The sequence below is a fragment of the Syngnathus leptorhynchus genome, chromosome 2 (genome assembly GCF_054491065.1).
Source record: "Syngnathus leptorhynchus isolate UIUO chromosome 2, UIUO_Slep, whole genome shotgun sequence".
In the NCBI taxonomy this organism is placed as follows: domain Eukaryota; kingdom Metazoa; phylum Chordata; class Actinopteri; order Syngnathiformes; family Syngnathidae; genus Syngnathus; species Syngnathus leptorhynchus.
Window position 1 is genome coordinate 17,368,495 of NC_141196.1, and position 15,862 is coordinate 17,384,356.

The 15,862-nt window shown below is 42.1% G+C and overlaps 1 protein-coding gene across 2 annotated transcripts; it reads left to right on the forward strand.

Moving 5' to 3' along the window:
- The first annotated feature begins 1,705 nt into the window (after positions 1 to 1,705).
- Positions 1,706 to 14,750, forward strand: egf (epidermal growth factor). 2 transcript variants are annotated; one of them, XM_085906084.1, is made up of 21 exons: positions 1,706 to 2,087; positions 3,443 to 3,642; positions 3,833 to 4,014; positions 4,654 to 4,881; positions 4,959 to 5,161; positions 5,242 to 5,355; positions 5,442 to 5,564; positions 6,276 to 6,398; positions 6,851 to 6,976; positions 7,066 to 7,202; positions 7,596 to 7,744; positions 8,376 to 8,480; positions 8,586 to 8,803; positions 8,908 to 9,084; positions 9,574 to 9,714; positions 9,826 to 9,945; positions 10,409 to 10,547; positions 12,060 to 12,224; positions 13,613 to 13,715; positions 14,109 to 14,205; positions 14,269 to 14,750. In XM_085906084.1, the coding sequence occupies exons 1-21, from the start codon at positions 1,961 to 1,963 to the stop codon at positions 14,451 to 14,453; spliced, it is 3,162 nt and encodes a 1,053-aa protein (XP_085762210.1). In that variant the 5' UTR covers positions 1,706 to 1,960; the 3' UTR covers positions 14,454 to 14,750. The 2 variants fall into 2 exon arrangements, with proteins under 2 accessions (XP_085762210.1, XP_085762211.1); XM_085906085.1 differs by having other exon boundaries at positions 8,908 to 9,072; positions 9,565 to 9,714.
- Positions 14,751 to 15,862: the final 1,112 nt, after the last annotated feature.

The window sequence follows — 15,862 nt, forward strand, 5'->3', positions numbered from 1 at the left end:
CACATTTTTACTTAAGCTTGCACTGTTTAATTAGCGTTAAGGATCTAAGGGGCTCCTTGGGGGGAAAAAAGGTCTCCCCGTAAGGAATCCCTGGACCTAAAAAGTTTGAAAACCCCTGTGCTAGAGGGCATAAAGATTGGGATTCTGGAACCATGAAAAAGCTTTATTTGAGCTAAAGAGTTTAGATTTAGCCACCTCCAGAATGAAGAAGAAGAAATGTGGCTCCAGGGATGCCTAAAACAGATTAAAAGCGAGACAGAGCAAACATATTACCCCTTTCATTGTTCATCATCTATCAGGGCAGGAGGAAGAAGAATTGTGAGAAAAGGTCATCGCCTGGGCCACTGCGGGGCTAAAAGACTAACTGCGTAAATCTTCCAATGCTGCTCTACGAAGTTACTTGTGAATTGGGAGCTGACAATGACTCGTAGTCACAATGCCTATGAATAGAGGTTTTGGTCCCTGACATTTACTAGTTGTTCTCCAAACAATTAGGGATAATGCGCTGAGCCCATGCCGTTCTCGAGAAATTACTCATTCCGAGCAGGGACCGAGGAGCCGCAGGGACAACTTGTCGCGCTGGGATCAGAAAACAAGTCTATTGTCTGTGGCATTATCTAACATGTCATTTAGGAATTGTGTATACCAAAGTTGAATTTGACCCTGGTGGTTCATACGTCTGTCTCATAGTTCTGATGTTTGGGATTCAAATCTCTGGGTCAGGTTCTCCAATGTAGTACTTTTGTGCCCATCCAATGGATGTTCTTTGAGTACTCTGGGTTTCTCTCTCATTCCAAAAACATGCTAGGGTCCTTAAGGTCGACAAATTGTCCATAGGTGTGAATGTTTGTTTGTCTATATGCCCCCTGCCATTGGCTGGTGATCAGGCCAGGTTCTGGGGAGCTGTGGCCACCCAAAGTCAGTTGTGATAGGCTTCAGTACACCCACAACTCTAGTGAGGATAAAATGGATGGATCGCTTATTGGCTGGTGACCAGGTGAAGGTATAACCTGTTTCTCTCGCCAAAGAGTCAACTCAGAGTGACTCCATCTTATCTTTGAACCTAGGATAGAGATCCATCCATCAATTTTTTTTCACCTGTCTGGGGTAGGTTTGCAGGGTCACCAACGAACAGGGAACCCCAAACCTCCCTCTCCCCAGCCACTACCTGCACCTCTTCCAGGGGAGATGTTCTCAAGCCAGTCTCTCCGGCGTGACCTAGATATTCCTCGGGCCACCAGGAGGCACGCCAAACTACCTCATCTGCGGCTCTCCGGATGTTGCTCACCCGAGAGGAGTGATTCCCAACCAATTATCGAATTTAGCTCAATTGGTTTGAAATCACTTATTTATTAACTACATATGCATCCTTGTTCATCTATTGATGCCAGAACAACGACTGCATATGTTGTGTGTTGTAGAGATGACATCATCAATATTTCCATACTGTACAACACTGTTTGTGAGATTTCTAAGCACAAGAGCTATACAAGATGGATGAGACTCGACATTTAACTCTCCCAGACAATCAGGAATGAGTTACATGGGGAAGGGACATGTCTCTCAAGAGGGAGGTGTGAGGCCAAATTGTTATTGTGTGGGACCTTTCTCATTGCTGGCATTTTCCACATTCTGCTCGAGACGCTGACTAAAAGGAGGTTTCGCTCCAGCGCTGGGGTTGCATGTGCAAAATTTACCAAGGGGGTGTCAGGAATTTCAATCTTTGCTTCCAAAACAGACTGGCAGCATGGGGGCCAACGCGAGGAAGGCTACGCACTCTATTTTCTAGCATCTTCACTTTGAGACTTGGGACATACGAGAGGGCGTAAGGTCTCCTCCCGCCTAACTCTCGCCATCGAGTGACATGCAAACGATCCTTGTGCGAATGTTGCTTGGCTCAGGGAAAATCTTCCACACTGGTGCTGTATGTGGGAATGCCTGAGGGAAAGTAAACGGGATTATGTTGGCTGCGACGCTCACGGCAGCACTAATCTATCTCACGGTGCAAAATAGTGGTGCCTTGGCCTTGGGCACTGCTTGCTGGAACGAGAGGTTGACACGGGCGGGCAGAAACGGCAGCTGTGTTGGTGAGTTTGATTCACTATTACATTTTTGAGAATCTAGTCTTATTTTTCAATGAATACAGGCACCTTGATCAAAACATAAGATGTACTACTAATATTGCAAGAATAAAAGTTGTAATTATAAAAGTCACTTTTTGAAATACAACTTTCTTCTCTTGTTAAACTGACTTTCAGGGTTGGGGGCGGGGGGGTAATTCAAATACGTATTCTGATACAGTTACCCATTTAAAAATGTAGCTAGTGATATATTTCAAGTACCAAAATACTAAAGTAATGTAACTTCATCACTTTAAAATTTATCTAATTACTCCAATGCCAAGATTATTTAAGAAAAGACCAAATAAATGAATTTTGGTCTTTCTGGTTGCAGACGTGCTGATCATTGTTGACCATGGTATAGATCAGGGGTCACCAACATGGTAGCCTCCAACTACCACATCAGTAACCCAGGGGGCCCTTTTCCAAAAATAGTTTACCAGTGACGGGAATTTGTGATTTTCAAGAAATGTTTGAGAAGTGATCATTTGAAAATGTAAAACCTGGCAGAGATTTATAGATCTGTATGTAGTGACACATATGGGCAGTTTTTATCTATTCATTATTGTCACAGATCCTTAACATGATCAGTGCTTTCACACAACTAAATGTTATTAATAATAACATTCATATGCATATTGTGCATACATATACATACATACATACATACATACATACATACATACATACATACATACATACATACATACATACATACATACATACATACATACATACATACATACATACATACATACATACATACATACAAACATAAATAACTTAAAGTCTTGCTGAATATGTCTACAACACAGACAATTTGGTCTTTCAGATAGGCAAGTGGACTGTAATCAAATTCCAAATTTTGGGACCCCCAAAAATGACACATGCGTCCTCATAGTGTTGGAGGATTGCAACCTACAAATTTAAGAATAATGTTGACCGTCCCATGAACCTCGATTTCATTATGTTGTTTGTCGCCCATCGCTCATTGTTTTTCTTCATTCCGCAGAGTTGAGGCAGTATCCATGGTTGCACGTAGTGATATTACCATGATAGAACAACAGAGCAGACACAACTTGTCAAGGTCTGTCACTATTGAGGCAACCTCAATAACTCTTTTTTTCACGACATTGCTGGAATATCAATGAAGTCTCAGGTTGCCACAGTTCTCCCAACATCCCGAATGAATGGAAAGTCGACTATTATTTGTTACTATAGGCTAAGGGTTTATTCACTAACCAGCAAGAACTTCAACCCATTGCAGCCTTGAATTTGAAGCTGCTATGAAGACAGAGATGAAAATCATACCTTGTGGTCAGTTTCGCAGCCTTTTCTGATCTTCGGCCATGGTAAAGCCATACACAGGATGGACCTGGATGGGAAGAACCAGAGACGCCTGGTGGCTGGGGTGGCATCGTCCATCCTGCTTGATTTCCATTTCCGTGAAGAACGAATCTACTGGGCGGACAAGCACGCTGGAATCATCTACAAGACATCCGTGAGAGGCCTGCAAAGAGAGGTGACGTTGAAGCTATTGATCAATGGATTCAGTCCATTTAAATGAGCTACACACATACCAATGAACAGTTTTCCCCACTCACTCACTTTCGATCATGCTCAGCAAAGATCTGATTGTTGGACATCTCGAAAAGATTAGTCAGATCAATTATATTTGGGATTGCTTACATTTTGAAAATTATTTTCTGCAGAAACTTTACTCATCTGATAGACACATCTCTGGCCTTGCGGTGGACTGGATTCGGAATGCCGTGTACTGGACAAGCAGGGAAAAGGGCAAAATCAAGAGGATGGATACAAACGGCAAAAGTGAAAAGACTCTTGTGAGGCACTTGACTCAGCCTAGCTCGATTGTCATCGACCCCACTAAAAGGTAACACTAGTCAGCTTTTGCGGTATGCATGATACTCGAGATGACCAGCAAAAAACGTCTCACACCTAACCATGTCAGGGTACAACCGAGAAATATAATAAGATAGTATACTGTAACTTTTAGTTCCTATGGTCCCTGTGTTTCGGTTGTAAATGCTTCCTCATTTTCATTACGATGATTGAGATACAATACAAACACTCAACACAACCAGGTGCCCCTCTTTTGTTTGTCTGGCAATATCACCTACCTTGAGCAAACTTCCTTATATATTATTGTGTTTCACATTATGGAGTCCTTGTTTTTTCGCACAACAAAGGATTAAACATATTGAAGAGGTTGGACATGTCAGCCCTAAAGTTTACTGATCCCTTCTGACTGGTCTCCTTCCATTGATCTACCTCCCTCCTCATCTTCATCACTATAATTTAAAAGAATAAGATAAAAAAATAAAATGAAAATAAATATGGACAAATTGTCACTATGAATATCTCTCTTAATTGAGCAAATCAACAAGTATAAAGTACAAGTAAAAAAGAAAATGAAAAAATAAAATGTAAAAAAATAAAATGAAATATGGACAAATTGTCACTATGAATATCTTTCTTAATTGAGCAAATTAACAAGTACTATATTTTACAGGTTTTTGTTTTGGCTCTCTGGTGGAATGATCCCAAGCGTCCATCGGTGTGATGTTATAGGACAAGTGAAAGTGAGGCTGATTAAAACCTCGCAGCAGTTGAAGGCACTGTCCATCGACCACAGAGATAGAAGATTGTTCTGGGTACAGTTTGGTCTGCAAGGAGAAAGTGCCATTGCCTCCTCAGACTATAACGGCAAAGCCCTACACATCATAGATCAGCCCCTTCAGTAAACACATCAAAGTTATTTTCAATCCCTTCCCTTTTTTCACTTGTGTGCTTCACACTTCTCTCTTGTTTGCTCAGGTCCAATTCGCTGAGAATAACACTTTTCTACAAGCATGTGTATTACACTGACGCTGCGTCCCGAGCAATAAAAAGAGTCAACAAGTACACGGGCGGTGAGGATTTGCACGTCAACTTAAAACAAATGGCAAAGGTCCCGGTTGATATCAAAGTGGTTCATCCTGACAAGCAGCCAATGGCTGACTCGCCATCACTGCTTCAAGGTTGTACTTGACAAATTTTTATTGTTTCTTGTAGTGGTGGAAACCATAATCCAATCTCTATGCTAACTCTTATCAATCAGGATGTGATGAACAGAGTGGAAACTGCATCAATGTGTGCTCCAGTACAGCTGAGCAGGGAATTTGTAAGTGCAGCGGAGGCTTTGCTCTCAGTAAGAATGGCTTCTATTGTGAAGGTAAGACTTTTTACTGAAGATGCCACACCAAAGCTGATGCAAATTTAACTTTTGGAAACAAACCGATTTACTGATGTGTACCTTAGATGTGAATGAATGTGCCCACTGGAACCATGGCTGCTCTCTTGGCTGTGAGAATATCCCAGGGTCTTATTTCTGCACTTGTCCCAATGGATACGCCCTTCTACCGGATAAAAAAACATGCAGAGGTAGTACTGGGATACTTGTTTTATGTAAATATAGATTGCTTGTCAATTTAAATCGGACACTTTTTAGTCTGTGTCTTTAGCTTTTGTCTTGCAGACTCAACCTTAACTGCACAGAGTCAATAAAAATGTTGGATTGCAGATGACTAGACTGTCCTGACATTGTTCGGGAGCAACCCATTGCTTCTGGGGTCAAGACACTGTCACTTTGTATTGTGCACACATATTGACAACTTGACACTCGTTTTCCATTAAGGAAGAGTCATTACATTGTATTTGCTGTTACTTGTCCCTTAAATAAAGTTTACCAAAGACAAAGTGATGAGAAGGTGATAGGAATCATAATTGACCAATGGCTTTGTACATTCAAAAGTGTTTAGCAGGCAACCTTTGCCGTGTTTAACATGAGAAAAGATCACAGTGGGTATAAAACCAATAACTTACTACTGTGCATATTATGTGTACATCCAGTGTGAGTTAAGCATTCTAGTCTGCTTCCCAAGACACTTTCACCTATTTCAACAGGATTACAAGTTGACTTCATGAAGGGATTTCACATAAGGAGCTTGTTGCTGCTTAGACACCGGAACTTAGCAATACTTTGCCGTCAAAAAATAACGTGTAGTCAACATCATGTATGCTGCATCTTTTATCAACCTTTATGTCAAGGTAACATTTCTGTGTTTGTCAATATGTTTTTCCCCTTCTCGTCAGAGATCATATCCTGTGAAGGCAACACCACCGAGTGTGGTCATGGTTGTCTAGCAACTGATGAGGGGCCCGTGTGTGTTTGTCCAAAGGGTTCTGTATTAAACGAAGATGGACAGGCTTGTACAGGTACCAATTTACAGAATTCTGTGCAATGAATCAATACAAATAAAATTAAATAACAATAATAAAATAAACTATTCTTTCTTTAGATGAGAAGGAAAGGTGAGATAATAATGTTGATAACAATGTCTAGCATACAATTGTCCTGTAACAGTACATAGTAGTAGTCAGAGTGAAGTATGGACTAGGTTGAAGATCGGTTTTGGGTTAAGGCTAAGTCGAGTTTTTCTTAATATAAAATATCGTTCTTAGCATGGCATCTTAACCACTTAAGCGCCTGGAAAGCAGTCGGGGTGCCTCAGTTGGGTGCCTGCGTCCATGGTGGCAGGCGACAACCTATGGCTGCTCCTTCGTAAATGTCTCCAACTATCAATGCCACAAGATGAATATTGCAATATTACTACACATTTCCTATTAGGGCAATAGTGAGTGGACTTTTGTTATTTTTACTGTTGCAGGATGCTCCTCTGCAGACAAAGGAGGCTGCAGTCAGCTGTGCATTCCTATCTCCCCTACTAGGTGGCGATGTGATTGTCTGCCTGGCTACCAGCTCCATGAAGATGGCAAGCGCTGCATTGCCTCTGGTGCGTCACAGTAGTATTGTGAAGCAGCTGATTAATAACACGACACGCCTTTATTAACTTTGCACATGAATTTTTGATTGATGCTTTAGGACCACCACCATATCTGCTTGTTGCCACTCTGGTGGCTGTGCAGACAATACACGGTGATGGCACTGAGGGCCAAACCCTTGTGGATGAGCCCAGAGGACCAATTGGATCTTTGGACTATGACCCAGTCTCAAACCATGTAAGAAAAAAAACGCTTACAAGGATAGTTTCGAAATACTTTCAAGACAGGTGTCTTTGAGGACTGTGCTTTGCATGTTTTAGGCGTTTCTCTTCTCCCAAACACCTGATTCAAATGATCAGGATCATTATCAGGCTCCCGAAGAGCTTTCCGATCATCTGATCATATGAATCAAGTGTGTTGGATGAAAAAACATAATGCATAGTTGAAATCGAGCTCCGCAGTTTGTGCTGTAATCGAGACGCACAGCGTACAGGGTCCTGTTTAGATATGGGCATGCAGTGACCCTAGTGTACAGGTCTTGTAAGTGAACACTTCCCAGTTTTATTTTTACATTTGGTTGCAGTAAACCGGGCTAAGTGTATTGAATGTGCGCTTTCATTGCATTTAAAGGTGTACTTTGCCAGCACATCTCAGAAAATCATCGAACGGGTTCATATGAACGGCGGGCCCAGACGACGCCTTGTTACCGACGGTCCAGACTCGAGTAACGGGCTGGCTGTCGACTGGATCCATCGCAAGATGTACTGGACTGTTATGAGGTGTGTGAATGGACAATTTTATCATGAGATTAAGCAAGTTCCAAATTTGCATTCAATTGATTGGGCAAGTGTTTCTAAAACGTTTCCCACCGATATTGTACTTCTAAAGAACAGGAGTCAAACTCAAGGCCCGAGGGCCAGACATGGCACACCACGTTATTTTATGTGCCCTGCAAAGACAAACTGTGCATTGACTCCATGAGTCAATACAAAAATTACAAATTGTCTTCACTTTTAAAAATATAAAGGTTTTGCTAGAATTTTTATTAGCATTCATCATTTTGAAATATCTGAACAGTTTAAATAAATAAATAAATAAATAAATAAATAAATAAATAAATAAATAAATAAATAAATAAACTACTACTGGGCTCTGATTTCAAAACTAGCTATTCATCATTTTTTGTGTCGTCTATATTGAATAGAATATGAGGCATCATAATGGCCCTTGAAGAAAACTATGACTACGATGTGGCCCGTGACACACATTAGTTTGACACCCCTGTTCTAAAGGATTAGAACTAATTAAATGATTTAAATGTGACACTTCCAGCTGTGAAAAATAATCTTAAACTAACACCATTTATGCTGACTCATTTTAAAGTAAAGGGTTTAAATGTGACACTTTCAGAAAGCCAGCAGTGGTTAGCAGTACCTTGGATGGACTCAATGTGACAACTGTAGTAAGCAGTGGACTCGACAAGCCAACATCCATCACAGTTCATCCTCTGGAAAAGTCAGTTTGACAACAAACTGTATTGCTATTTGTATTTGCATTATGTATATTGCATTTTTCAATGAAAACGTCATATATATTCTACACATGGTTTCATTTTTTGAGGAAGTTGTTCTGGACGGATATTGGACATCAACCTATAGTGGAAAGCTGTTCTTTATATGGGACGGACCGCACAGTGATCGTGAATACCAGCCTGGTGTCGCCCGGAGGTCTGACCATTGACTTCGCAGATGGTCGTTTGTACTGGTGCGACGGAAACAGGGTAGAGACGTGCGCTCTGGACGGTTCTAAGCGACGGATCTTGCTAGAGAACCATGTAGGTGAGGTTATGAAATGGCGATGGTCTTTTTTTAAATCTGTACCTAATGATTGAATCTCACCCGTACCACCTATCTTCCTTGATGTCCTCCTCTGACTGTCTCAGGCCAACCATTTGACCTGGCTGTGTTCGAGGACAGGCTATGGATGGTGGATAGGGAGGACCAGCAGCTGATGAGCGTCCACAAGCGAACGGGGAGGGAACTGAAACGTCTCCTTGGTGACCTGGTCCAACCTGCCTCCCTTGTGGTGGTGCATCCGCTTGCTAAACCAAATACAGCAAGTAAACAAAGAATTATTTTGTAACTCTATATGGGTTGGGGTTTGGGGTAGGATCCACCCATTGAGCATGAATTGAAAACGAATTGGAAGTTTCTTCCCGTTGAGATTGCTGGAATTTCCCAACATATACTTTTCCAATCACAGTTTTCAAAATCAACATGGAATTAAATAATCAAGATGAACAATTCTGAATTTGCTCCATCTTGGTACGAGGAAGTCGATTTAGTTTGAACCACTCCTCAATGGGTTTTTTTTTGGCTGGGATTAGGGTTATGATTTGTGTTTGAGGTTCGATTTAAGAGTTGGAGTAAAGGTTGGGGCTCGAGTAAGAATCTGGGTTTGGGATTGCTTGGGGGTTGGATTCTGGGTTTAGTTAGAGTTAAGAGTTGAGTAATGGGTTGGGTTATGGGTTGTTTAGTGTTACTGTTAGTGGGGTTAGGGGTAAGCTCTGTGCTGTAAATGTTGGATTCTCAGTTTTTTACTGGGCTAGGGTTAGACAACAAGCCCGTGGTTGTGACATCACTTCCAGACAAAGCAGTCAACGATGAAAGCACACCGCAAACGCCATCTAACAAAGCTGCCGTGGACTCGGATGTTGAAGCCAAGACATTCACAGACAAGATGGTGTCAGGTAACTACAACATATATATCAAACATAATGGAAAGCTGTTCCTTTCAATTGTAATACTCAATTATCGCAAGATTATCGCAGAAATAATTATGTAATTATTTCTGTCCACAGACGAGCGTGAGTGTTATTCAGCAGAGCCGTGCGGTCACAACGCCAAGTGTCGCCTGAATGCCGGCGGCCCGGCCTGCTCTTGTCTCGAAGGTTTCATCGGGGATGGACATATGTGTGTGGGTTGGTATAGTTAGTACATCACTCGAGCATAAGAGCAACAGAAAATGCTCTCCAGCATTTAAGCATTTTCCCCAGGAAAAATGTGTGTGTTGAAAAGCCCACAACCCTCATGGGTATTACCCCCAATCCCGTGAGAGGATTTTGCATTTTGAACCTTGTCACCATGAAAAGTATGGGTGTGGCAACTTTGATTTCACAAATGCTTATTTCGATGGCGTCCTAATATTTTTGTCTATAACATGTAGTGGAACGTGTGGCATGTTATCTGTCATTAAATTGCAGCAATGAGTGTTCCATGCTAGATCCTGATGAATGAAAACTGGATAAAAACACAAAAGGTGCTTTCTGGAAGTGCCAGACTGGTTACCACAGCAACAGGCAGACATGTCAAGGAGTGTTTGCAGCTAATTCCACTTGTATTCCATGTCATCATGCCTTTTTCTGTCTGTTTGTTTTGTTCTAGATTCACGCAAAATGCCGCCATCGATGACGACCAGTCACCCTGGAGACTCTGTTGAGAGTTGCCCCTCCACCCATGAGTCATACTGCTTGTACCAGGGCATCTGCTTCTACTTCCCTGAGGTGGAGTCCTATGCCTGCAAGTAATTCACCTTTTTTGTCTTGTTAACATAATAACTCCTGTAACTGATCAAAAACATCCATCATAGAAAAGCTCCTGGTTATAATGAACTGTTTTAACCAGTAGGGGTCACTATTGTTCTGTCAAAGTTGCAGCTGCATTTTAAAGCCAAACGACAGTACTGTAGGGAATCTGGGTACACAAGTCACCATTGCGTGTATGCACACACGTGCATTGGGATTTGACCCATTTAAAAAAAGATTAACATACGATACACTTACACTATGTTTATTATTAGACATGCGTGTGTTTGTTTCTTCCAAAAAAAGGAATTGCCAATATGGCGGAACTCAACATTCCAACAGTACTCCTCCACCAAGTTGAAATTGAATGATTACCTATGCTTGACACCAATTTCACCATTGGACAAACTGGTTTTACAAATCCGTCATGCCATGACTTAAACAATTGTAATGCCCATTGCACGAAATTAAACAAAGCGTGACATTTTGGCTTGAGGTAGCTGTTTTGGCGAATTATGGTACTTTGACCAACTTCTACCAGAGCATTCGCCCAAATCAGAAGCTCGTATCTTCAACAGATGAGCAACACGGAGTCAGCCAAATTGGTTTGAAGGAGTTTTAGAAGAAGCCTCTCTGTAACACATAATGAGATAGCTTGAGTTATGCCATTATCTTGCTGTGCCCCTTATCTTGCTTTCACTATCCTTCCCTTCTTTATGAAACTCTTTGCACATATACATATTAGATGATTTCCGTTAAGACTGCAAGGTCACATATTATCACACAGGCTTGGCAGAATCGCCCTCTTGTTGGTGGCCAGCAAAGAGTATACGTACTGGAGGTGGGGGTTAGAGCTTCTTCTGCAAACTGGTAAAGAAGGATCCACAGCCATGTCTCGATCTTTCTGGCACACATCCATTTTCTGTATCACTTGTCCTCACGGTGGTCAGGGGCATGTTGGAGCCTATCCCAGCAGTCATCGGGCAATAGGTGGAGGACACCATGAACTGGTTGACAGCCAATCGCAGGGCACACATCGAAAGAACAATCATTCGCACTCGCACTCACACATATGGGCGATTTTGGGAACGTGGGTAGGACACTGGAGTACCCAGAATATACCCACGCGAGCACAGGGAGAACATGCAAACTCCACACAAGGAGGGCCAGAGCCAAAATTGAACCCGCAGTCTCTGAACTGTGAGGCAGACGAGCTAACCAGTGCATGTCGCTCCTTTCTGGGATATAGTTAAAATGCAGCCTCCTAGTGATTAATGTGAGCATTGAAGATAAAGTACTGGGAAAATATAACAGAAGCCATTTGTGGCAAATTCCAGGGCTTAAGCCCAGCTCGGGAATTCGCCATATGAACCCCAGTTGAGAGCAAAAAAAGCTGTGGCAAATTTAAGCACAATAATCAACACATTGTTCATTCAAAACCTTAGCCAGACATTATCATCCCAGCAAAATATAGTATTAGTAATGGGTTGCTCAACGGTCATCCATTGCAGCTGTGTGGCCGGCTACATGGGCGAGCGCTGTCAGTTCAGTGACTTGGAATGGTGGGAGCTGCAGCAGACCGAGGAGGAGAAGCGAAGGAACGTGGTCGTCGCCTCGTGCGCGGTGCTCCTGATTTGCCTGCTTTCCATCGGCGCCTGTGTCATCTACTGCAACAGGTGTGTGGAAGGGGCCGAATGCTTTGACATTTTCTTTTTAGGGTTCAGTTCAACATCAGCCGTCTTTGTAGGAAATCAATGAGGCAGACGATGGTAAGACTTTTGAATAAGTTAACAAGTTTGATGTTCTGACAAAAGTATGCAGCGAGCTACAATATTCACTCGCCATGTGGGGCGAGACACAGTTCCTGTTCCTTGCCTGTCGTACTATTTTGTATTGGAAGTCGATACACTACTACTGCTCCAGTGACGAAGGAAAGCACCTGGAAAAGGCCTATGAAAATTGGGCACGCCGAAAGTGATGAGTGTCTCTGTGTGATGGGCCACATGTGGTAGCGCTGCGTAGCTCAGTGACGACACAGCTGGAACATCACTTTCCTTTTATTTCCACTCGAGCTATTGAGAAGCAGCTGATTTGCTTTGCTGTTGTTTTGCTGGCTTATGGACGAGGCTGTCGGCGTTTGCCACGCACTCTTGACTCGCACCCACTTCGCACTTCTGTCCTTGCGTTTGCCTTGATCGCAGTGCCCCCTCTGTGGAACTGGCACGCTTTCAATTACATGCCTGGTTTAGCTCGTTGGACAGCAATTACGCATCAAAATAGGCCATTTCGCTGCGATCAAATGGAGCCGCTCAGGTATGACCCCACGTGGCTGCCAATAGCTCAGACTCAAATTGCATTCCGCACTTGACTGCAAGTGCACTTGGGCGCTCTTTTTGAGTTTGGTGCTTCAGTGTATTTGCTATAGAGGAGGCAGAAAAGAAGCCACTTGGTGCATAGTGATATGTATGAACCACTGAACAACTACCCTGGTTTAAGAATTGACTTACCTAGAAGCACTGTCAAATTGACAGAAAATACACAAACACTGGATTTGCTTACTAAATCTCTGGCGAGCTACAACAATGCATGTGTTGTATCAGAAAGTCTGCCTTATCCTGGTGCTGAGACAAATTATGATTGTCTAGCCTTGGCAAAGGTCTTGTTTTATCTGTAAAGGAAAGACTTTCCATGTAGAGGTATAATAATCCAGAAGTTGGGGTAAATTTGATTCTCTATGTGTAAATCATAAGCCTTCAGTCTGACTAACTGGGGATAATAAATCATACGTCATATTAATGCACGACACTTTGCATTGCGGATATCTCCTTGAGTAAATCTTCCTTGTATACACTACACCAAAAGTATTTCAAGTAAAGTCGTGTCTCACAAATACAAAGTGAAGTTGGGTTTTTGGTAAAGTTAATGCAAGCATGTCATAAAATTGGTAATTTCATTCTGGCTCAAGTTAAGTCATGTGACTCGAGTCGCCCACCTCAGTTGTAATCGTACTCTAAAGCAATATCTGTCACTTCGAATATGTGCAGTCTCCTTTTCTTGTGTTTAGAACTCGAGGACTCTTTCGCAAGCAGCCGTCAGCAGATAACGTGAGTGAGACCAGTGTGGCAGATGAGGACATGTTGGGGATTGCAAAAGATGGCATACACGAGGTAAGCATATTAGCCACTGGTACAGCTGGAGAGGAGGGGGTACTCTCTCCCCCCATTTGGGTATATTTCTCAATTATTCCTGGAACTTTTCCCACATTTCCACAGTTCCCCGTAGATAACCCACGGTGAGTCTTTAGCAGCATTTTTTTAAGAATTTTGGTTCTTTGTAAAAAAAAAAACTTGACATTATTGCCCCCCCCCTACCCCCAGGAAAAGAAATCCTAGCTCTGCCAGTGATATCACCAAACCATGGTGCTATACGGCCTTCCAAAATGGAGTACTATTCTTTTCAAAGGCAGTTTTTGATTACAACTCTTCCTCACTCATGGGACAAATTTAGGGACCACATGAGCATTCCAATCATCATAGTAGTATCCTAATCTAACTTTGCAGGTGTCCGCGGCGGTAAATAGTGACCCAAAAGGAAGCATCCTTCCGACAACGGGTTGTCCTAGGAGGGCAGTATGTCCATCCTGCTCATCAGAAACAGGTAGTGGAAGCTTTTGTGAATGGCCAGCTGGTTCCCTGAATATAATCGTTGCTTTTCTGTCAGGAGACAACCAGTCCGAAGAATCGGAGACATGGTCCAAACGCAATCAAGCGTACGAGTGTTCCATGGTGTCTGCTGCTGCAATGGAGGCCAACCAGATATCCCTCCACAGCTCAAGTGAATCGCCAGACCCCATCCTGCAGACGCAACTCCCAAGTGTAAAGTTGGCTGCTTCCTGCACAGTTTAAGTCTTTCATTACCTGCTTCTTTCACCAGGGGCTACGCAATGGCGTTGACTGAATTTGTTCTATAAAGTTCTGTACTAACTTCCCATATCTGAATAACTCAACCAACATTCCAGAATTTGTATTCATAATTTGTAAAACCAATGGGTGGAAAATAATGATGATATTTTTGGCATGCTTGGTCAGTTCTGATATAGTATCCCGTTTAATTAATGGGTAAAACCCTTTTTTTTAATCATCCTATGAGGCAGTAGATCTTGGATGCGCAACATTGTACGATATAAACATTTAGCAGTTATAAGCAAGAACACAAAACTGTCACATAGAACTTGTATAGACTTCCATTAATAAAACTATAATCACAAGTTCTGATTACTGAATCAGAAATTACTATTTATTTTCTTTCGGTCTCTTTCTGTTTAAATTTGGCGTAACTGAACTGATATTGTTGATTTTTTTGGGTGGGAAGAGGGTATTCACAGAAAAAAAAAACCTCAAGGGTCACTTGGATATTGATTTTCCTGGAAAGCGGACACTTACCTATATATTGGCCTCCATTAGTGCTAACGGATAGAGGTCTTGGGCCTAAGTCCAAAGAGCAAGAGTCAATTTATCGTGAATTACACTTCAGTTTGGGCAGAGCTTCAGGGAAAAGGGAGTCATTGACTCAGGGAGTTTAAAGGTGGACACTTGAGTGAGGTAAAATATTGGGACATCCTGCTCTGTAAACGAAAAAAAGTGGCCAGCTTGTTACTGTTATTTAACAGCCCTGAAACTGTTATCCACTTTACAGTATGTGTCTATAATCACTGATTTCACAGAATAATTTCTTTTTTATCCAGCTGCACAATATTTGAAAACTATGCGATACGCTTGTTGAATATAGCGGTATCAAAATTATGAGGCACCAGCCTCCCCATATGGAGCGCAACTAAGTTGCGATCACGAGCGGCAGCAATATTTGGCAATGTTCATTTCATTGGTTTTCAAGCTATCTTCACTGTTCTATATTGGCTAAAACTGCGTGGAAATTACAGAATTCCAGTACAGTGAATTTCTCAATTGATACAGGTCTATTTATCGTCACTTCGAAATATTAAATAATGTCATATAAAATGGCCTATGACGTGACAGAAGATGGTTTCCGTATTCCCCAGTTAATTTCATCAAATGACGGGAAGTGGAACCTAACTTTAGCACAGTGCAACTCAGCCTATGGCTAATGGGCGTCCATTAAAAAATGCCACTGGACTGTTTTAACATCATAAGTCAGACTGTTAATGTTATGCTAGAATCTAGAACGCATGTGTCAAACCCAAGGCCCGGGGGTCAGATATGGCCCGTCACGTCATTTTATGTGGCCCGCGAAGACAAATTGTGCATCAAATTCGTGTCATTACTAGAATTGCAAA

Bases quoted from the DNA above. Each gene is read 5' to 3' on its own strand.
- egf (XM_085906084.1), top strand. From the start codon at position 1,961: ATGTTGGCTGCGACGCTCACGGCAGCACTAATCTATCTCACGGTGCAA. The intron at 5,356-5,441 runs GTAAGACTTTTT...TGTGTACCTTAG, and splicing joins GAATGGCTTCTATTGTGAAG to ATGTGAATGAATGTGCCCAC. The intron at 5,565-6,275 runs GTAGTACTGGGA...CCTTCTCGTCAG, and splicing joins GGATAAAAAAACATGCAGAG to AGATCATATCCTGTGAAGGC.